This window comes from Sceloporus undulatus, chromosome 3 (genome assembly GCF_019175285.1).
Source record: "Sceloporus undulatus isolate JIND9_A2432 ecotype Alabama chromosome 3, SceUnd_v1.1, whole genome shotgun sequence".
In the NCBI taxonomy this organism is placed as follows: domain Eukaryota; kingdom Metazoa; phylum Chordata; class Lepidosauria; order Squamata; family Phrynosomatidae; genus Sceloporus; species Sceloporus undulatus.
Window position 1 is genome coordinate 106,518,480 of NC_056524.1, and position 24,591 is coordinate 106,543,070.

General features: G+C 39.4%; 1 protein-coding gene across 1 annotated transcript in view; it reads left to right on the forward strand.

The window, feature by feature from the left end:
* The window catches only part of GAS6 (growth arrest specific 6), a 67,932-nt gene that overhangs the window by 6,630 nt on the left and 36,711 nt on the right, over positions 1–24,591 (forward strand). The window contains exons 3-4 of the mRNA XM_042457326.1: positions 23,183–23,207; positions 24,198–24,260. Of these exons, the coding sequence (XP_042313260.1) occupies positions 23,183–23,207; positions 24,198–24,260 (88 nt within the window). The remainder of the gene's footprint in view (positions 1–23,182; positions 23,208–24,197; positions 24,261–24,591) is intronic.

Here is a 24,591-nt window from a genome sequence, read left to right on the forward strand (position 1 = left end):
ATGAGAATTGGTTCAGAGAATATGTCAGCAAGCTCCGTATTTTGGAACGCAGTTTTTGTGGATCTGCACATTTGAGCCCACTTAGGTTAGCTAGGTGATTCTTGTCTAACTCCCTATCAGACTTGATTTGAAATCCAGATCCCTTGCCAAGGTCTCTTCTGGCCCTATACAGACCGGCCTGAAATGCTGACCTGTGGGCAGAGTCAGGGCGCCAGGATGTCATGATGCTGTGCCACTCTAGATGGTGCGCAGCATCATGATGCACCTCTGGCACTGTATCCAGATGATGCAGCTCCAAAGGGGCACCATACAGCCATGCCACCATGGGCGCAAAAAGGAGCCGCTTTTTGCGGCTCCTTTTTGCGCCTTCCAAAGGCCGGATCGGGACTGTGGTGTGAGGTTGCCATGGCCCCAGTCTGGCCAGAAAAGGGGCGGTCTGTATTGCCCATTCTGCTGCACAGAAGCACACATTTCTCTTGTTTTTTTGGGGGGGGGGGAGGAGACTGAAGCAAAATAGACATTGAATCATTCTGCCTTTTCACTGTGATCTGTTACCATTTTACCATCCTTATGTAGCCTCACTGTCTTGATCATCCTCTTGCCTTGAATGTATTGTATCTGGAAAAAAAAATCTTTTTGGTTCTCCTTGGTTGCTTAACCTGTCTCACCCCTTCTGAACTTTAGCTATTTTTATGGTATACCTGCAAGCTTGGGCTACACATTGTAATTTGTACTCTTTCTTCATGATTCAATTTTTCTCATTTTGCTTCTTCCATGGGATTGTTTGTGATTGTGCTTTGGTCATTGTCTCTTCCTTTGTTTAGCTGGTCCACCCAGTAATTGCCTGAACTGGTTAAAATCAGCATTCCTGAAATCCAAGATCTGTGTTTGACTATACTTTTCTTTGTCCTGTCCTACAATTGTGATTTCTAGCATGACATAGTCACTTCCCCAAAGTACTCACTATCTTTTGAAAAAGGAAATTATCTGTGAGGCACATCAGGAATTTGTTGCAGAGCCTATGATTAGCAGAGTTAGTGTCCCAGCAGATATCAGGGTAATTGAAGTTCCCCTTAACTACTCATTCCTGCATTTTTGAGATTTCTGAGATTCGTTTCTGAAAAGCATCCTCCACCTTCTTTTCTTGGTTTGGTGGCCTGAGGTAAATGCATAACACAATGTTGCATTTATTTCTTTCTCTGTCATTCCTCAATGAGAGGCTGCTGTGATACAATAATAGAATGGTGAACTACATATGCCCATTGTTTAAGTGTCATATCAGCTATGAACTACCTAGGGCTTCATATACATCCCTCAAATCTGAGACTACAGTAATACTATTTGTCTACCTTATGCAGTGTTCAGGATTACTGAGATAAAGTACGTAATGTATTTGGAACACTCTGCATTCTAAAAAATCTACATAAATGCTAAGCATTATTATTAAAAGTCTCTATGCTGTTTAATGACTGTGTGAATGCAGATCATTTAAAAATCAGTTACTATTCTTATTAATTAAAATATTTATACCCTGACTTATATCAAAGATATCAGGGTGACTTACAAAAAAGCATTAAAACAAGTTATAAATTTTTTTTAAAATAAAATAATTAGAAACTTATTAAATGGCAGTAATAAGTTAAAAGAGCTAGTGTGAATTAGTGGTTTCAATGTTGAACTATGACCTGATTGGCTCGATTCCCTGCTCGTCTGTGGAAATCCACTGGGTGACCTTGGGTGAGTCACATGCTCGCAACCCCAGAAAATCCCATGTTAGGGCCTTAGGGTTTCCATAAGTCCGCAATGACTTGAAAGCACACAACATCAACAGCAAGTTAAAAACAGATATAAAAGATTTGAAAAGTTTTTAAAACTATGTACACCATATTTGTGATGAGTTAAGGAGGCTCATAGGCTGGGATAAATAGCCAAATTTTACCTTGGAGCCTAAATGATAAGACTGTTGGTGCCAGTTGGTCCTCCAGGGAGTGAGCTTTTTGAAATTAGGGTGTCATGGCTGAAAAGGCGCCCTTCATGTCCCAACCCAGTGTACTGATTGCATTAGTGAGGCACAGAGGAACCCCCTTTCCCCAGCAGAGGTAGGCACATATAGTGAAAGGCAATGTCTCAAGTAATGAGGTCCCAAGCCATTATAGGGCTTTAAATGTCATCACAAGCACCTTCAATTCAGAGTGGAAACATATTGGCAGCCAGTGCAGTTCTTTTAAGAGTGGCATGATGTGCTGTCTATGGTACTCCAGTCAGAAGTAAAACTGCTGCATTTTGCACTAGCTGCAACTTCTGAATCTTCTCCAAGGGCAAGGCCCCCATAGAGTGCCTTACATAGTCTAATCTGGAGGTTACCAGAGCATGGGCTGTTGTGGCTAGTGTATCTCTGCCAGGAAAGCTAGTAACTGGCAAATCAGTCAAAGCACTCTGTGTCACACTTAGGCCTCCAGTGACACAGACAGGCCTAGGAGCACTCCCTACCTATGTACTTGCTCCTTCATGAGGAGTACAGCCTCATCCAGAACAGGCTGTTTACCAATTCAGGGACCCTAGAACCACCAATTTACAGAGCCTCCATTTTATCAGGATTCAGTTTCAGTTTATTAGCCCTCATTTAGACCATTACAGCATTGAGGGAATGATCCAGAACCTACACAGCCCCAGCTAACTCCAATGACAGGGAGAAATAGAACTGAGTGTCATCAACTTGGAGCCTAAATACCCTAAAGCCACCAGCTCTCCTCTTATAGTGGAAGCTAAACAGGATCAGTCCTGGTTACTACTTGGATGGCAGACCACCAACCACTACTAGGAACTATAATACAGGATGTACTGTATTTCAGAGGAAGGGACTGACAAAGCCACCTTAGAGTATTCCTTATGTGAAAACCCTGTGAACTTATGGGGGTCACCATAAGTTTACAGGCAACTTGAAGGTGTGCACACATGCACACACACACACATCATCAGCATACTGATGACACCCCTTTAATGTCTAAATATATATGTCAGTTATGTGTGATTAGAAACCATCCTAGTTTTGTAGTGAACAAGAACATCACAATTAATTGTCTTGCTATTTGGATCAAAAGATTCATTCTTAACTTGAATATTAAGAGCCATTAATAGGCAAACTTACTAAGGAAAAGTCTATTCATAACAACCTCACTACACTAGTGGCAATCTGTTCTATTAGATAAAATTTGTTTGCGCAGGCCATGTTACAACAAAAATCTATAAGAAGTGCACAGATTATCAACATAAAGTTGATAGAGTCTATGTGCAATGTGTAATATACTTATACCATTTTATAGGACTGATCAATTTCAGTGGGTGCTAATGAAATTGTTTTGAAAGAGGGAATACTTTCTATTTATTCCATACCATTTATAATTTTAAAATCTGCACGATGTTTTAGTAGTTTTCTCCTCAACCTAAAATATTCATCCTCCTTTTAAAAAACTTTTTCCCCATAGGAAAAGGTTCTGATAGGAAAGCAATTCTGCTGATAATTTGAATTGCTATTCAAATGGATATACTGTACTGCCTTATGAGATAATCAGAACTGCCCACTGAACCCCAAAGCATACTTTAGATGTGCTTAATTTATAGGTATGTTACAGTACTTGCTGTTGTATTTCATGAGAGTTGACAGTGGTTCCTAATATCAAAATAGCCTTTCTTAACTGTTGGAGCAAACAGCTGATGTTTTCAGTGGTCTAATCTCAGTGCTCCCATGCCCTCATTTGGTGCTGGAAATAGGATGTAGTTGTGTTCAGAAAACACAATGAAACAATGTATTGTATCGGTCAGCAAACTGTAATGGAAGGAACATTCTCATTGGAACCGATTCTGTATTGTTTGGGGATGGAAACTTTGTAACTAACTCTTTTTTATATTTAATGTGTACAAGATTCTTGTGTAGTAGTTTTTCTTATTTGGTAGGAAAGACCAGACACCTCTTTATTCACTCTTTGTCATAATCTTTCTTATGCTTTCCAAATTAAAATATTTATATATGTATAATGGGCTACCAGTTATTATATTTAAAATATGTGCTAGGGCAGAAGGATATCATTTTTTATGATACAGTTTTTTGCAGGAGAGAATTGGTTAGGAATGTCAAATTGCATGAGGATTTAAGAAGGTTTGCAAAAAGCATGACATATTTGTTGTAAATCCGGTTTATGCCATGCTAGGACAACAGCAGCTGCTATATGCCATTTATATGCTGGCACAATTACTATTAGGCTTTTAATCATTAAGGAATTTCAAGAGATAGTTTTGGAATAGCAGTAAGAAATTATTTCAATTGATTGTTATGGAAATTCAGAGAGGTTTATGAAAGTGTAGATGTTATATGTAATAAATGCTGAATGTAAAGAAACATCTGCAGGTACAAAGCTATAATAGAGAGTACACACAATGTTTGCACATTTTTGAGACCTTCAAACACATTTTATTCCACATTAATCATATATAATGGAAGCAAATCTTAAGGAAAAGCCTGGAGAACTGACATCTGAGTTTACAATGTACAGACAAGCAAAAATAGTTGACCTTTAGTATTCAATCAGGTTTTCAGGGTTGTTAGCAGCAGCTAAAATCTTGCGATTTTATTTATTTATTTATTTTGCTGACTTTATCTTTAAAATGTTTCCTAAACATCTGAGTAAAGATGAAGCCCACATTACAGATTAATTGATTCAATAACTGAAGCCACAGCCCTGAGTTTGCAAGACCTGAGCAGGGCTGTTGATGACAAGGACTCTTCAAGGTGTCTCTTTTGCTTAACCTTAGCTGGATGAAGCCCAATCATAAGAACGTGGTTGTCAAAATGCTTACTCCCTCGGAGTGTAGTGGAGTCTCCTTCCTTGGAGGTCTTCAAGCAGAGGCTGGATGGCCATCTGTCGGGGATGCTTTGATTGTGATTTCCTGCATGGCAGAATGGGGTTGGACTGGATGGCCCCTGTGGTATCTTCCAACTCTATGATTCTATGATTCTATGATCTTATAATTTTCTTAAAGCTGTGATTATTTGAGATGCTCTAATATCAAATTCTGATGGCAAAGATTTGTCCACTGATTAAACTGTTTCAGTCCTAGAGAGGAGCAGAGAAACTAAAAGTTTATAGGAAATGAAAAGTGGGAAATACCCCAAACAAATTCAGGCAAGACAGGATCTAAACAAGCAAGTTGCTTGAGAGGGGAACACAAACTTGGGAGAAAGGATAAACATATATATCAGCTACCTGCAGAGATCCAGGATGCTGATGTTCAGGTACATGTTTTAGTTAAAATAACCAGCCAGATCCATAGCCACATTCCTTTCTCTACCTATAAGAGTATATACAGAGAAAAACATATGGACACCTAAAGTTATTTGCATGAGCAGCATATAACTGCCAGGGAATCTGGTCTCCAGTTCAGTGAAATGAAAAAAAATACATAGTTTTCTTTTTTAAATAAAAATAAAATGTCTTTTCGTGAAGAAAAATAATATTATACACAAACTTATTGACAAAATAACACTGTAATATTATTTATTGGTTTGGCTTTATTGTTTATTATCATTTTATAGCACCCTCAGTGTACATGACACTTCACAGAATGTTTTTCTTGTGTGTTTTTTCAGGTGTTTACAGAGAAGTATTCAGTAGAAGCACGTAATGCGTGTTTTCTCTTTGTGTGCATTCAAATTTCACTAGATTTAAAGGGTTAAGGAGGCTTTTTGAGAACTCAATTGTAAAGCCAGCAATAAAACCTGGCTTGCAGCCATGATGTTAGGGCACACTATTTATCATTTTAAAGGCACAGATGACACCTTTACAGTCAAGTAGATATGTCTGTATTCCTTCTATCCATCCTTATAACTGATCCTAGGTAATTATCTGTGCAGGATGGGAAACTCAAGCTAAAAAACTGTGATTTGTCGAGGACCCCACAGTGAGTCTAGTTTACCAGGCTGGTAGCATGCAGCATTTGCATGTACACATAGCTTGAAGTATGTGCTTGTAGCATATACCCAATAATGCAAGAAATAGCTGTTTTTGCAAATTCTGGGAAATGTAAGCATGTATAAATGAAACTGTACCAGAAGATTGATCTTGGCATTTATTGTACGCAGTTTGATTCATTGCAAGAGGAGAAAAGGAATTATGCACATGTACTGTGTGTTCTTCTGTGGCGCTACAAGACCTGGCATGATAAAATGTAATTTACTACTGTTTTGGTCATCCTGCCATTTTCCAAATCATCATCACAATCATCTCCATCTCCTCCTCCTTCATGATATTGTTCATGAATAATATTTTTAAAACCCTGAAAAGTAGTACTAGCTAGTACTGGAAAGTAGTTCTAGTTAGATAGCTTAAGTACTAGCTAAGCTAACTCCCCCATATTCAAGGGAAAAGCTGAGAAATTGTGACTTGCCTGATCAGGAATATAGGAAACTACCATATAGTAAATGAGACTTCTGACTGCAAAGTATGTGGTCTACCACTGAGCTTTAGCACTGTAAGGATTTCATATTTAAGTGGAATACAAACAAATCTGAAATCCACAAAACAGTGATATGTTTATTGACCAACCAAAATGCCCAAAGTACACCATGCAAGCTTTTGAAGTTACACAGGCTTCTTCATCAGGCGAAGATGAAATAAACAGAAATCCACTAGCAAAAGAAATTGAAAGAGTTGAAATTTTGTTACTTGCCCTTCCTCCCTAGTCCCCAAATGGCCAAGAAAGGGAGTAACTCTGTCTGCATTGAGAGTTCCTCAGACCATCTTAACTGAGAACATTTAAGTGATATCTGAGACAAAATGTAGGTCTGTGACTAACATTGCTGCTTTCTTTCTCTTCTATGATTTTAAACATCTTTGCCTGATAAAGAACCCAATGAAGTTTTAAAAGCTTGCATAATGTATTTTGTGCATTTTGGTTGACCAATAAAGATATCATTTTGTGGATTTCTTATTTTCTTGTACAGTAGTTTGCTGTTTGGCCAACACAATTGCCACTGAATATGTTTCCTATATTTAAGTGGAGTTGTTGTTCTTCAGTAAGTTGTGTGCTTTGGGAACTACAATTCCCTACCCAGTATGGCAATTGACTATTCTTGCTGGGGATTTCCACATTCTTGTGGAACATAAATCCAGATCTGGATAGATAATCCAGAATTCAAACTAGTGGCTGGAGTAAGACCTGATCTGGTTATCTGATTTAAACTAATAAACTACACCAATTCTACCTTTTTAAAAGATGTGATTGTATATGTGGCACTATTAATCCCCATTGCATATTCTGCTGTAACAGATGTTTAGTATTAGTAAGAATAACATGTAGTACTGGACAGGATTAAGAATGTTCTTTCAGCTGTGGCTTGTGTGATTGTGCGCACAGGCACATATGCAAGCAGTAAAGCTGAAAAAACCTGAACTACCAAAGAAAAGGATGAGCTATCACTTGTGTATGCAGTAGATTTTCCAGGTATTCACAGGCCTATTCTTTGTATACCAAAGGTTTATTGGTTAAGTGAATGAGAATTAATTAACCTAGAGTGGGGAGCCATATAAGCAAAACAGTAACATATTCATAGGCTAGGATGAAGAAGCAGCGAAGTGTTTAAGACCCACCTTTTCAACCTGGCTTTTCAGGAATAAAATTTGTATCAGCATTCTTTCTACACAACTCAGTTTTATCATGGATTTCTGAAATAAAAACTGATATCAGTGAAGAAGGAAGGTGGATATTTGATCTGTATATCTTGATTCATTAGCATATGTCATAGAATCGTAGGGTTGGAAGAGACCACAAAAGCATAATTAAGCAAAGGTCACCCAATGTATATGTTTCTCAGTGACCATTAATATAATGAGCTATCAAAGTTTTATTGCTATAGAAACAGAAATGTCATATTGCCCAGTGCCATCTCAAGTGCAGAGCTTTTCCGTGGTGTAATTCATGCCTTCAGGTGTCACTGGCAAGAAATTAGGTGGTTCATATTTATGTGTAAATCAGCCTGTGTCCTGAAAAAGTGGAAGCACCAGTCTTATTGAGCCAGTGTGGTGTAGTGATCTGAGCATTGGAATATGACTCTGGAGATCAAGGTTTGATTCCCTACTTGGCCATAGAAATCCACTAGGTGACCTTGGACAAGCCCCATGCTCTTAGTCTCAGAAAACCTCATGATAGGTTTGCCTTAGGGTCGCCATAAATTAGCAACCCCAAGGCCATAAAGTGGTGACTACCACCACAACAAAAATCTCATTGATTTTAAGTCAAAGAGCTAAAGGTGTGATCCACTTTCTCCCACAGAAATCAGTGGGATTCACATGGTTAATGGTGGCTGGATAATGTATCCACTTTTGGCCAAGGGAAATCTAAACATAACATCTGTATTTACAAATATAATTTCTTGCATTTCCCCCAATATGTTTTTAAAATTTCTGTAATAGTTCTTAATAGCACCAGCACTGAACAAATGATAAATATAGTAGCACTTGCTGACCCTTTTTTGCTGAAAAGACTGCTTGCCAGCCAGAATAGTGAGATCACTTCTAATAATGGAAATATTTAGATATAAACGGCTATCTAATGTTTATTAATACATTAGAGAATGAGGAAGGAATGTAATAGTGGTGAGGGTGAATAGGCAGTAGAGGATTAAGAGAGTATAAAATGTCTTTGGTTATGCTGGTGGACATATGCAGTCTAGACATAAATATGACCTAAGTTTAGCCATTAAGACAACATATTTTGAGGTATAACTTTTTTAAATCTAGTAAAAAAGTTATCCAGAAGATATTAACATCCTTGGATGATTTTACTTTTTAAAAAGTGTTACAGAGTTCCTTGTTTTTTTAGCCAATTGGGGTTTTTTCCCCTCTGTGCACTCCTTATAATGGAGTTCATAAGCCAGGAGTTTTGGTGAAATTATGCATTTTGATATAAAAGCTTCAGTCACTGGATGGATTTATGTTGTTCCTGCCTAAATGTTCCTTTGCATATGCGTTCCTTAGCTCTTGCAGTGGTGGCTGAAAGGGCCCAATAGAATTAAATCATAGGTTTAAATGAAATGTTCATACACAAACTATACAAAAGGAGTAGCATAAATGTTCAGAGTAATGTGAAATCCTGTAACTTCTGTTTAAACAACTATCACTAATATTCTACACTGGTTACCTAGTTATGTCCACATAACTAAGTGTTGTCTCCTGGCCCAACCTCATAAGCCCACCTTAACAGCTGATAGACAGATCAGAGGAACGATGTCTGTTCAACTGCCAATTGGGGCACAAAGAGGATGGTATTTCCAATTTACTCCCATCAACAATCAAGGCTATAATTAGAAGTTGTGTCGGAATCCTGCTTCCGATTATTGTAGCCTCACTGGATGGTGGGAGGGGAGTTGGAAATGTCATCCTCCATGTGCCCTGGTCAGCAGCTGAACATATCTCCTGCTGCTGGCTCTTGCGATGGGCTTGTGAAGGGGGGGGGGAGTGCATTTACAGTAAGACTACATAGTCTTAATGAATACAGAGTAATTGTAGATCTGTAACTTTAGCTTGTGAACCCATGACTGCAATACAGAATTTCAGCCTATAGAAGCAAGTAGGTTAACTACAAAATGTTACTGAACAAGAAAAAATAGTATTTTGGGGGAGGGGGGGATTGTTACACAGTATGGAACCAAATATTGATAATGTCAAAATATACATGTTAGAGGAAGGGGGAGTGAAGATCAGAGGCAGAAATATCAGCAATTTCAGATATGCAGATGATATCATACTACTAACAGAAAACAACAGAATTAGAAGATGGGTTTTTGTGGGTTTTTCGGGCTTTAGTAACTTAGAAGAGTTACTAAAGAAGGTCAAAGTAAAAAGAAGGCAGGCTTAATGTTGAACATCAAGAAGAGAAAAATAATGACCACAGAAGAGGTACATGAATTCAATGTAGAAGGTGATGAAATTGAAATAGTTAAAGATATCCCATACCTTGGATCAATCATTGATCAGAACAGGGATAGCAGTCAAGAAATCAGAAGAAGACTAGGACTGGGAAGAGCAGCTATGAAAGAGCTAGACTAAAGCAAAGATATAGCACTGAATTCTAAAGTAAGGATCGTTCAGACCAATTTATTTCCCATCACCATTTACACATGAAAGAGCGGGACAGTGAAGAAAGTTGACAGAAAGAAAATCAGTTTATCTGAAATGTAGTGCTGGAGAAGAGTGCTGAGGATACCATGAACAGCTAAAAAGAGAAACAAATAACAGAGGAGGTTAATAGGAGACACGATAGTCATGTTTAAATATTTGAAGGAATGTCATATTGAAGACAATAGTTGAAAGAGAATCTGAGTATAATCAATAGATTGCTGACAAAGTACAACATCTAAAGAATATGTCAATATTCAATAAGAAAGAAGGAAAACCTGTACATGGCATAGCAATGCTTATATTTAAAGAGGGGAAGTAAATCTCAAAATGAACTATACCAGAAACTGATGCTTAAATAAACATGTAATAATAAAAATACAATTGAATACAGTCCTATTCTTTAGAAAACAGTGATAAATGTTTTAAGCAAAAGTTGATGTTTTGAGATACAATCTTTAATCCACATTGATTATCAACTCCAATGCATACTGGCTGTAGTCAACAAAAAATGGCAGCTTTAACTCTAGTCGTCAAGTCAGCTTTGTTCCACAGCCAGACTTGAATCCACAGATGCTTTCTCCCAGGCTCTATGAGGTTGTTTCAAAAGAGCTTCATCAAGCAGTGTAATAATTCTGATCATCAACAGATTTCAAAGAAACAACATACTGTATTTACTCATGTATAGGTCTAGAAATTTAAGTTTAAAAATTGACCCAAAAAAACTGAGTTGACTTATCCACGGGTCAAAGTAAGTATTGTACTTTAAATCTCATGTATAGGTCTATCTATCTATCCTATCCTATCCTATACTATCCCCTGGTGAAAGACAAGAGTTTAATCTGCCCTGGAAATACTGACACCCTTCTACTCTCTCATCCATCCAGCTTTTAGTATGAGCACAAATAGTTATGCCTGCTGAAATTTTGGACGTTTGTTAGCATTGTTTTCCTTTGCTTTGTCATTTACATCCTTCATTACATGTCCCTAAGTTTTACCCTCGACTTATCCACGGGTCATATCAAAATCCACAATTTTTGCCCCAAAATCTGCTCTCGACTTATACATGAGGTCAACTTATAGTCAAGTAAATACGGTAAGCTGGCGAAATTTTCTAAGAAGGTACAGTGGTACCTCGGGATACGAAATACCCAGGTTACGAATTTTTCGGGATACGAAAAAATCCCATAGGGATTTATTGTTTCGGGTTACGAAAGTTTTTTCGGGTTACGAAAAAACTCCGGCGCTGTTTTAAATGGAGCCGCGGCAGAGCCGCGGCTTTTTTCCCCATTAGCGCCTATGGCAATTCGGCTTACGAAGGTTTTTCGGGTTACGAAATTAGCCGCGGAACGAATTAATTTCGTAACCCGAGGCACCACTGTAATTGTTGTTTGCCTTCAATTAATTTCCAGTTTATGGTGACCCTAAGCTGACACTATCAGCTTTTTATAGGGCTGAGGGTGTGTGACTCACCCAAAGTCATCTAGTGGGTTGCCATGGCCAAGAGGGGAATTGAACATGTTCTCTAGAGCTGTAGCCAATGCACAAACCACTACTTCACTTTGGCTATCTGTCCCAAGGTTATACCAGTAATTAAAAATACTAAATAACATGGGGAAATGATGATACTTACAATAAGAACAAATCACTACTACTAAAATACCAGCCTGAAATTGTAGCACATGTGCAGACAATTTAGCCCTGAGAAGAAATGACTTCATGTGCTAAAATATTCCAGAGCAGCCTATGTAGGTGTCAGTACTGGACCTTTATAAATACTTTAGTGACCGAATTGTGACCATGGATTTAAAAAGGCAGGATGCTTTCAGAGTAAACCCTCTTATGAAAAATAAATCCTGCAAGTGAACTTTTTACTGTGCTAAATCAAGCACGTGAAAAAAATGGCTTCTAAGAACCAACTGCATAGGGTTGCCATAAGTGAGGACCTCCAAACCGGGACAAATGTAGGACAAATGCAGGACAACATTTTCAAATGTAGGACACATTTTATAAAAATGGAGGACATGCAAAAAATGAGGCTTTTTTTAGAAATGTTAATATAAATGCATGTTTCTTAGGCATGATCAAAATGGAGGACATTTTGACATTATTTGTAGACAGATCACGGAAATGTACTTCCCTTTCTGGCCACCCCCCCTCCCCATTCCAAACAGCACATTTGAGCATTGAACATGGCTTTATTTTAACATTGCCTCTTGCATATTTCAGAGGCTTATTCCACAACCAAACCCTTTGGTCAAGGGACTTTGGTTTTCCTTCATTTTGGCTTGTTTTGTCTGTATTCCTCCCCACTAAATAAAGGAGACATGAAATGGAGTTAATGGGTACAAGTTGTTAAACAAAAAAGTCTTGTGAGACTCTGTAGGCAAGAGGTGCACCATCTTAAGAACTGCATTAAGCACACTTAGGCTGCTGCCACACTGCTTTCACTCTCATCACTCCATCCTATGGAATCCTGGGATTTGTAGTTTGTTGTGGTGTCAAGGCTGGGCTTTGAAATCTCAGGCATAAGAGAGGCAAAAGGCTTGGGCTGCATCTACACTGGAGAAATAATCTGGTTTGAGACCACTTTAACTGTCTTGGCTGAATGCTATGGAATTCTGGGAATGGTGGTTTGTTCCAGCACCATAGCAGAATGGCAGTTAAACCCCTGGAAAGCTCTCTGACCAAGGTGACCAATGCCCTCACCCCAAAATGTAGGGCACCCAAGCAAAAAAATGTAGGACATGGCCAAAAATAAAAGCTAAAAACACCCATGTAATTATAAATCCATGCTTCTTAGCCATGATCCAAATGGAGGACATTTTGAAATGTGACAGAAGAGGACATGTCCTGGAAAAGGAGGAGGATGTCTGGTCACCTTGTCTCTGGTCCAAAATACACTGCAGAAATAAAACAATGCTGGACTGAAATGCCCAGAGTTCCTCACCAAAGCTGCATCCACACTGAGGAAAGAATCCAGTTTGAGAGTGACTTAACTGTCCTGGGTTAGTGCTGGGGAATGCTGGGAATTGTAGTCTATTGTGGCCTCAGAGCCATCACTGACAGAGAAGTCTCAATGTTTCCCAAACACTAGCATTCCCAGGATTCCCTAGCACTGAGTTAAAGTGGGTTATTATTCCTGCAGTGTGTGTGCGAGATATAAAAGCTAGGGACTGGATTCATTTGGAGGATCTCTGTGTCCAAAACACACTGCTTGGACTGCCAGGGCTCAGTGCTATGGAATCCTGGGAATTGTAGTTTATTGTGGCACCAGAGCTCTCTGACAGAGAAGGCCAAATGCCTCACAGACACCAGCATTCCAGAGCATTGAGCTTTGGCAGTTAAAGGGGTCTCAAAGTGCAGAGGGGGGAGGGGAAGCCAGGGAGTGTGAATGAGCTCTGAGAGGAGGAGGAGGAGGAGGGAGGGAGCCAAGGGAAGTGGCCAGGACCACCAGAGGAGCCCCTGCTTTTCCTCATCATCGAGGCCTAGAAATTTGCATATTACAAGGAAAGGTGTTTAGGGCCTCAAAAACGACCCTGTGATAAAGAATTACAACAATACTGAGTGGTATACATTTAAAAGGATGAGGCATTTAGGCTCCCAGTGGAAAAAGGAACTATTGATGGCCTTTTTTTTTTTTGCTCACTGTAAACTGGAAGTCAGCCTTTTGAAGACATATATACCAAGTGGGCTGGCAATAGCTTCTGAGTGGCTAATGTTCTTTAAGACTGCTCTCTAGGCTAAGCCAGGAGGGAGGCAGGGGGTGGGCCCACAGCCATGTGAGGCTGGCGCTGCCTCCAGGGCCTGCTGGGGGGGAGGTCCCGGGGGAGGGGCCAAACTGGGGTGGGACTGTGTGGCCCCGCCCCAAACCGGGAAAGTCCCGCCCCCAGGCGGGATATGGCAAGCCTACAACTGCAGTACAAAAAAACTTTCAGTAGCTGCGTTGGCCATAGAGCAAATAAAAAAGCCACCTTTGAAAGCTTGCAATATCTAATTGTGCATTTTGGTTGGCCTAAGAAAGATATCATTGTTTGGTGCCTTTTCAACAGCAATACAATTAGGTTATTCAAAAGGGTGGGCACAAGTATTAAAAAAAGAAAACTTTCTAGATGGGGAAAATATGTGACCCACCAATGCAGACCCTATAATCGCTTGTATAGCCTGGAGTTATACCATTGTAATGGTCAAACAATATTCTGGGCCTGTATCCAATGAGGGCCTACTTCACTGGTCCTTAAAATCCATCATTTCTCTCCGATTTTATCTGCAGAATTTTGTTAAAAGGGCTTCCCTCATGCTGTCCTTGCTGATGGATTGTGCTGGTTGTGTGCTGTATGAGAAAACGGCAATTTTTGAAACTCATCAAATTACTTATTTGATTAATATTTGGGGATTATACATATATACATAATTCATACAAAATTAATTAGCCATTGAAAATTCTAACACAAAGTACCACACAACTCAAGAGGTCCATGCAGAGCACATACCTATCAAATCTGTCACAGTTAACAACAATTTTGGTACAGTATCTCTCCAGAAATCAGTATGAGATTGAAGAGCAAAAATCAGCATTCCTATTTGCATAATTAATACACTGATACCATGCTGCTTAAATGTCAAGACCTTCTTCATTATTTTCCTTGTTCTTAAACTATCAGTTAACTTCTCCATTAGCATAATATTTCAAATCCTTCATTTCTAGTAAGATTGTATAGTGGGCCCTTGTTATCAGATGGTGTTTGGTTCCCAAGACCCCCTATGGATACCAAAATCCGTGGATATTCAAGTTCCATTATATATAGTGAGGTAGTAAAATGGCATCTCTTATATAAAATGACAAAATTATGCTTTTTAGAATTTAGGCTAACTGCCAAGCATAAAATAAGCAATTAACTGTTTATGGGAAAGATGTTCATTAGCACTTTAGAACAAAGCTAGTAAACTCAACTCTAACTAGCAGTGTTGGAAGGATGATTATGACTTTTTTTTTTTTACAACAAATGCCGCTTTGCTGCATTGATGGTAGAATCTAGTGATTTTGTCATTCGTAGTACAGGTGTTCCAGGTTTTGCTAGTGCCAGAAATGTGGCCATGGTTTCCAGAAATAGGTTTCATGTATCACAAGCTAAATGTATTCCTCTCTGACATAAAAATGAATTCGTATCACACACATTGGGTGTGGCTCTGTGTGCTTGGCAGTGACCTGTGCTCCCATGAGAACCTTGGCCAGTGTTATGCCCAGCCTGTCTGAGAACTCAGGGGAGGACTCTGAGGCTGAGCTGGAGCCTCAGCTCGAACCTGAGCCTGGCTTTAGTTCTGCCCTGAGAGCTCCAACAGAGTCTGTGGCCTCAAAAGAGACTCATGCTCTAGTTCTACCCTGAGAGCTCCAGCAGAGTCTGTGGCCTCCAAAGAGACTCAGCAGCCAGCAGAGCTTCCAGGCACAGGAGACATGGAGAAGGAGGAGGATGCTGACATACCTACCTTCAGCCAGAGAAGGTCTGCCTGATCATCTTGCTTCTCTGGAACCCTTGACCTTGGACTGCTTGACTACGCTTTTGGTTTGGGCTCTTTGACTTGATGCCACAAACCTTTGGTACTAGACTTTGCCTTTACTTTTGCTTTAACTTCACATTCCGTTCCATGAGGTGTTATTTTGCTTATTGTTTAGACTGTGGCTATCAGCATTTAGCTGCTTTCCCAGACAGCCAGTTGCAATGGTATGCCACTCAAAAGACATTCTCCTGGAGATATACTGTATATGTGCACTGGGACATGTGGAGTGGCACACTCTCTATGTTAGGCCTGGGACAGACCTCCCCAAAAGAGCAGTCTGCTGGCTGCCTATTTCCCTCCAGAGGGACAGTGCAGCCCCCAAACTGTGCACCGTCCCTTTGGAGTAAAAAGAACCCAGTGTTTCTGGATTCTTTTTGTGGTGTCGGAGTGATGTCATGAGTGCGCCACTGGCTCACTCGCGACGTAAGCGACATGCAGCGACATGCAAATGCTGTGTATTTCTTACGTCAAAATGGCGGCGCCTGTGTACACGAGATGTACAGTCTGCTGCCTTTCCGTGCTAAGATTAGGGACCATGTGGTTGGTGCACGGTCCCTAACCCTAGAATGTGCGGTGGCATGACACTTGGGGACCACCTGTCCCGCGCCTCCGTTACTATGCATCTTGAGTAGTAGTATTTACAAGAGAGTGCAGTATTTCAAACTCTTTTACCCAGTGAAGTGTCTGCTGGATGTCATTCTGTAATGTCTCGTTATGATCACTCCTTATAAGATTTGAAGTGGCTTAGCACTTTGGGATGCAAACCTTCAGTTGCTTATTCATTTGTACATACTTTGGCTATTATTGGCATGGATCCACGTACCTGAAAGTATTGTGCATATAAATGAATTGCTGTGATTGTGTGTCAGTTTTGCAGGATTGCACCATTATAGTATTGTGTGTATGATATGGAGTGGTACATAGTTTATTGCGGGCCATATATGTCCAGTTTCATGTACATTCTTACATTATTGAGTATTATAGGTATGGGCAACCATCCTTCCTTGCTGTTGTGCGATAAAAAGAATGAGTATGGATATAAAGATATGACAATTGTAGTGGTTACTCCCTCTCCAAGAATACACCTAGGATTAATCCAAGGCTCATGTGGTGCACACCTCCAGCTCTGTATTAATCTTTGCATACATTGAGTACTATCAGAATGACGGTGTCACGCTTGACAGACTCTTGTAGCCCTTTGAAGTTCTAGGCCTGGTATGAGATGTCATCTTGCAAAAGGTTGGATATATGATTTGGTGTCACAATGCTTAGTTTGGGATATGGGATGCACAGAACATATCAAAATATGGTGTAGGAGCAGAAGCAAAGAGGTGTGTCAGAGGTGGGAGAGTGGATTTCTGTAGCAGTGTACACACGTACAGAAAAAAAGTAATCATCTTCATTCATGTTCAAAATGCAATAGTTTGTCTTATTTGGACTTCAGATATGGTTAGTTATGGTGAGAAATTATGCCTGCAGAGATCAGAAGTTAGGTTTATGCATGTGATTTTGGGCATTGTTGATACTGAACATGTGACATTGAGTACAGTTTTGTGTAAATAAAGCTGGCTGTAGGTTGTTGTTTTTTCTTATAAAAATAAGTAATTCTTTTATATGTTTGTTTGTGGCTATAGCTAGATTTCCATTATCATTCTGTGGCAAGTTTTGCTATTACAACAAGGAGTGATAAGCAGCCTGTTATATTTTGATGAGTAATGAAGAGATCAATTGTATTTGAAAATGGAATTATCTTTACTTGTTAAAAATAATTTTAACACGATCTTCATATACAGCCATAGGTGTATGGTTCCAGGGCGCACACATGTACATACACCTGTAGATACCAAAATGTGTGGATGCTCAAGTCCCATTAAACACAATAGCATAGAGAAATGGTGTCCTTTGTATAAAATAGCAAAATCAAGTGGGGTTTGTTGTTTGTTTGTTGGAATTTATATCTTTTTGGAATATTTTCAAACTGGAGAAGGCTGAATTTCTGGATGAAGTATCTGTGGATATGGCGGCCAATTATACAGGTAGGTTGCCTGCTGGGCTGGGGATAATTATGCAGTACGCATTTTCCCAAGCCACCAACCTCCAGACTATTCCTAGTATCCACAGAGAGCAAGTGAATACTCATATTGGCTGGGGTAATGGGAGCCGTACACTATCATCTCTTGAGAGCAGAAGGCTGGAAAGGATAACATAGAAATTAAAACACTTTTTAAAAAATTGCTGAATTAATTATAAGCCAATACATAGGACATATGTCAACTTTATATGGACGCACGGATTTAACAAAGCCCTGTTTTCTTTCTGATCCCCATCTTGCTCATCTTCTCTATTCAGAGCTGAGCAAGCTGAGGATACTGGAAGACATCTCATTCTTAGATTACAGAGGTGTACTTTTCCTATATGCAGACTGGGGTTAGGGCAGTTGGTGACCTGTTAAGACCTATGGCTATCCCCCGGTGTGCATATGTGTATGTGTGTGAGTAATTTATTGGCAGAGTGTTCACTTAAAGCATGTATGAGCTATAAGGGGTATCTGCAAGGGGAAGCACTCTGTGACAGTCCTAGATTTATTTATATTGTACATAAACCTATGCACCCCAAGGCAATCATCAAGAGTGTTAAAGTGATCTCTGAGTGAGCTCTTATTAAAATTCAAACTGCCAGAGATGCTTTTTCTATTATTATTATTATTATTATTATTATTATTATTATTATTATTATTATTATTAAAGTTTATATCCTAGAATGTTGCATAGAGGTCAAGGAGCTGAGATGGAAAAGAGGAAGCCCCATCAGCAGCAAGTTGCAATAGTACAGGTGAGACACAACCACTTAAACCACCTCTGCACTTAAAAGTGGCTGGTGGCTCTCATGCCAATGGTGTGGTGGCTCTGCTCTGCATTTTAGTTTGCATTTTAAAGGAGGTAATCCATCATGCTGAGTCCTGTCTGCCCAAATTAGTTTGGCTCCTTTGACAACATATATAACATACAAACTAAAACCTTATTGTTGGCATTGTCGTGCAGAGCCTCCCTCTGTTGTAGGTAGCTCACAGAAATGTTCCTTGTTCTGAAGCTGATGCTTTTGGAAATTTTACAAGATTTTGAGCACCATAGAAATGAAATAATGCTATAAACCCAGCGGGATATTAATTTTTATAACTATTATCCTAATTTTGATATGGCTTTTATAGTAATAGGCTTGCATGTACAGCCTACAGGCTTTTTTACAGTGTGTTTGTGACTAAGTTGTGATTTGAACTTGGATCTTAAGTGCATAGCTTCAGCATTTAATAGTACAATTTCTAGAAACATAAATGAGTGTTCACAGTACTAAGTTATAGAATTCATCTCCCTTTTTTCCCACCTACCCTCTGTTAAAATTTTACTGGAAATTTGGAGCACTTAGGAAATCTACCTTTGGTCATGATTTGGCTTGGCTGTTGGATTTTTCAGTTCCTTCCTCAGTCCCCGAAATTTTGTACCATCTAAACTTGAAGCATTCAACTGAACTTGAAGGTTCACCATGTCTTTGACTTTGGACCTTATCACACTAGTGAGAAACGAGATTTAAAGTAGATTTAAATTTTAAAAAACTCCACAAATGCAGGATGTTTATCACATGACATTTCACCAAACCAAAAATAACGCGAAAATAAAGCAAATGTAAAGGGGACAAAAACATCCGCTTCCCGGAAGTTTGCTTCTTGAATAATCTACAAATTGTGTAAAACATGCTGTTGTAAGACAGAATGTAGTCTGTTGTCACAAAGTTCTGTAGTTTCAAGATCAAGGTTCTCCATTTTCCTTTAAAATCTTTTGACGTTAGCACTTAATATCGCAAACATATTTTGTGTGATTTAATATTTATATTTCTAAATGTTGTTCTGTTGGTTGTAGTGTAATTCTGAAAGCCCTGTCATCAGAAGACAGAAATAGGATTCTGTTTAGTTTTTATCTTTGATCATTCTGATTTAAATCTAAGGATTTGAGCTAGCAAAACATGTATAAACATTTAATTTTATGTCATAACAGATGAAACTGAATCTTGATGCATGTTCCTCCTGCATCAGAGGAGATAATTCGGTATTTCTATAGGGCAAACTCACCTTTGTATGATGCTGCCACCTTGACCTTAACTAACGTTTTTCTGTATAGAATGCAGTTTGTTCTGGCTGCCAATTTAATCCGTTTGGTATAAGCTGAACAGAAAAGCCAATCCACTGAGCTTCAGAAGCCTGAACAAATGGAAATGTCATGTGCAGAAAAAGGCTGTTTCCAGCCCATTTTTTATTCTTTCCCCCACTCCAAAGTAAACAAAACTGCTTGTCATGCTGTAGATATTTAAAGCTACAGATTAATACCTCTAGAGCAGCTCATTTTAATATTATAGAACTATTCTGGATTACAGATTGCACTGCAGGATGCTTAATGAGATGGGAAAAAATCAAGCATTATAAATATTTAAAATACAGATAATTTAGAATAGTTTTGACTTTTATTGTGGGTATCTCTGTTGATTTTTGCCTTGGAGCTCCCACATTTGGTACCCTGAAGAAGTATTTGCCATATGTACATCCCACTTTACTTTGCCCAGTGTATTCACCATAACATCCTTCCCACCATGTAATTTCCTTTACTTTTGCTTGTTGTCATCTCATGCATATACCGAACCTCATTTGCCATTCTTTTCTTTCCCTTCTCTGACCTCAAATGCTGCTTAGCAGCAATTGAAAGCTAAAAGTATCAGTACGATTTGGCTATTTGAGAATAATATTCAGGGCTAGTCTGTTGCTCTTAACCTCTCCTGTTTGCTAGAAAGAAGATGTAAGGTTCAAGATATATTTGAAGGATTTGTTGGATCTAGTTATTGTTTCTGTGGGGATGCTTAAGATTAAGATTTTATTATCACACTGGCGTCCAGCCTTACTCAATGAATTTTATGATGGCTACACATGATGTTGTTGTCCACTTGCAATGCTCTCTGGTTTTTTCCAATAATTCTATCTTTTTCTTTACTGCAAAAAAAATATGTTAAGGATAAAAAGATGGAATAACTTCACAGTGCTTTCTTCAGATCAAGAGATCAGATTAGTTTTTTTGGCTACAGCTTCCAGAATCTCCTAGTCTACATGGATAATGATAGCTAAAGTGAAGAATCCTCTGTCTGACAGTTAATCCTACTCTCTGTCCTAAATTTCTTATAAGACAGAATTGTTTAAAATATCATTGCCTACTTGGCCTATGGCTTTATACTGGTATTTTATAGTGCATTGATTAGGTATATCTTAGGAACTCATGATGGTTGTAACCAGTGTGTGTTTGTGAGTTTCTGTTTCATGCTCTACTTTAAGGTGTGGGAAAAGCTAGCATGGTATAGTGGCTTGAGTGTTGGACTACGACTCTGGATTCCAGGGTTTCAAATCTCTGTTCAGCCATGGAAATCCACTGGGTGATTTAGGACAGGTCACATGCTCTCAGCCTCAGGGAACGTCTGAGCAAATCTTGACAAGAAAATCCTGTGATAGGTTCATATTAAGGTCACCATAAGTCAGAAATAAATTGAAGACACACAGCAATAAGAAGAATGCACTTTTCCTTGTAATGTTCAGATTTATTAGCTAGATTTCATGATTCCCATGTGAAATGGTCTTCCTGAGCCTGGTAGATGTGTATTCTTGACTTTGCTGGCCTAGAAACTTAGAATAATTTCATTTTAAGCAGCAGAAGGAGAAACTTCTTAAAATCACCACTGCCTCTGTTTGCATGTGGCTTATGGTTTGGTGGCCCAAGAGCAAGAAACAGAAATGCCCGTCCTTGTTCTTGTTCCAGGAGGGTCTGCTCTTTTTAAAGGAGCAGTTATTATAGCTGTGCTTCAGTGGTGGTGGCCCTGTCTCACAGACATAGGCACATGGCACACGCGTGCGCACACACACACCCTGCCATGGAAGGAAGATTAGCAGAAGACAGTGGTGATACCAACTCTTCTTGGCCTGTTTACATTTTGTCAAAAGAAAAGGTAGCAGGGGCCACATAGATGCTGGCTACTGCTTTGAATCTCTGCTGGAGCCAAGCAATAAGGGGATGGGATTGGAAAAAATTGTGGATACCTGAGCATAGCTGCTTTTCCTGGTTCCCCTTCCTTGTATCTTTGTTTCAACTAACATTCAAGACAGTAGCTTGGGTTCACATCACCCCTACTTCATTTACTCTTAACAGTGTGTGAGTGGTAGAATAAGCTAATGCAGCCATCTTTATCATTCTCTGTCCTTGCTTGGCAAGGACTAGCATGGGTTGATGATGGCACAGTGACACCACATGAAGTGGAAGGGCTACTGGTTGGGGGCAGCAATGGCCTGACACCCCACACTGCTTCCTTCACCTGTCCACGTCAATCTCCCTGGCCAAACCTTATAGGGGCTGCCAGGAAACAGTGGCAGCAGATTCTCCTGCCTCTCCTCCCCTTATGCTGCCAGTCTTGCTCTCTCTCTTGCCTGGCCGCATACCCAGGGTGGCCAAGGGACAGCCAGGCAAGTGAGGCAGTGGGAGGGAACATAAGGGGTGCACTCGCCTCTCCTTCTCCTCCGCTGCTGCCTGGCTTCCTCTTCAGGAGAAAGCCAGGCAGTGGAGAAGCACTGAGGGACAAGTGATTGCCCCTCCACTTCCTCAGAGAAAGTGCTGTGCAATGGGAAGGGGGCTGGTGTGTGTGCAGGATCACCAATACATGCACATCCATCCCCTGGATGAGGAGGAGGGCCCAGCAGGGTATTACACCTCCTCTGGGGTGTCATCTGGAGTGCCACGCTCCCTCCATGACACCACTGGACTGGCAGCCACCAAGGGGCCTCATTGGCTGGCCTTATTCTGCCCCAGAGTTGTCTACCACCAACAGGTTTGCCAGGCCTGCAGCAGATTTTCCAGCTGTATAGACTTCTATTTTCACCTGGGCATCTAGGAGCCTTTTTAGCCAATAGAAGTTGCAGTAAGCTGTTTGACAGTGAAACACACTCCCTCAAAGAGTGGTGGAGTCCCCTTCTTTGGAGATTTTTAAACAAGAGGTTGGATGGCCATTTGTTAGGGTGCTTTGACTGTGCATGGCAGGGGGTTGGACTGGATGGCCTTGTGGTTTCTTCCAACTCTCTGATTCTATGATCTAACGAATGAACACCATGAATCAGGCTATTTATGCAGCGAACATTCTGCTGCTATGCTTTGCAGAACTGATAGCACATTTGTAAAAGAGCAAAGCATTACAGAAGGAAGAGGGCAATCAGAGTTACTTTCCCTCTGTTCCACCAAAGTGAGATACAAAGACCCAAATTTCAAATTAAAACAACATTGCTGAGTTATCAAACTATCAGCAACTATTTTAGTATTAATTGCAAATATAGATGAAATATATTTTTCCAGTAATTCTGTTTGCTTTTTCCCCCCCCACAGGACTATTTTTACCCGAAATACTTGGGTGAGTTGCAGTTATATGTTGAATATTTGGTAGTGGTATTTAGTTATTCCTTTTTAAGAACTTTATCACAGAAGTGCAGTATAACAGTATGCATTTATCTATGATAAAACAGGACATATTATGCCAGTATTTATAACAATTGGCTGTGATTCAAAGGTTTGTCTTTGTAGTTTGTTTTATTTTAGTTTGTGTTTCCCTCAAGTGAAGCTTCTGCCTGTCTTACATCCTGCCTCCCATTATTAGCCATTTTTAAAATTAGGAAATATTTTGTAAACTTGGGGGGGGGGGGGTTGAAAGCAGATTGCTTTGTAGGGGACTCACTTTGAGGGGTTGGAAGGAAGTTAAAAGACCATGTAATCTGTTATTTGCATGTCTATAAAATAATTCACTGGGTTGCAAAAAAGAAAAGGATAATGCCCCGAGTACCCATTGGAAATTTGCACAGAAATGCACATGTATCCAAGAACTTAAAGTGCAATTTGAGAGACAGCTGGATTTGTTAAACAGCACTGATCTATTCTTAACTGTTTCTTCAGTTATGAATTTCAACATCAGGATATTTTGCTTGAGCATTTCTTCCTACCGGATAAAAGTGACCACATGTTAATGTTTAGTTTATTTCCATAAGATATTCTGATTCTTGTGGCCAACGTTTATAGGATGCTCACTTGAGTATCACTAAACAGGAAAAGTAGGAAATAGTCCTGCTCCTTCAAAATCAGACTATTATACTACTATAATTAGACATGTGAACACTAGCTGTATTTTGTCTTGAGTTGTGTTTCTCAGACTTTATCCAGCACCTTGAAGTAATAAGATATTTAGCACTATTGCAACATCTGGTTAAAGAATGATACTGCAGAGCACTATTTAACCAAACTTGAGCCCAAATGTTTTCCAGAAATTAAAACATTTTTATTCTGACAGATTAGAAGTCAGTTTATTTTTTGCTTCTAGTTTAATAATATTTTTTTGTATTTTGTTTTTCAGCGTGTATTCGGAAGTATGGGTCACCATATACAAGAAATCCAGATTTCCATACATGTGTACATAGTAAGCTGTTTTCATATTTCTGTGTTAGAAAAATATATAGTACATTGTTTTTATCTTGGTGAGAAATCATTCCAGTTCACATTCAGCTTCATTTACACTCTCTTTTCTCATTTGTTCCATTTGAGAAAGCATGGAATGTTTGCAACATGTCAGATAAATGGTTACAAGATAGGCTGCAGGAACCCTCAGACCTCATACTTTTATTTTCCCCTCTTTCCTCTAGCATTCTTATGAGGTGAATAGTGGAAGCTTTTGATTTGCTTTTGGTCAACTATAGTCTGTCATTATGTGCAAATCCTAAACTGTGATTAATATTGATCATGGTTTGTAG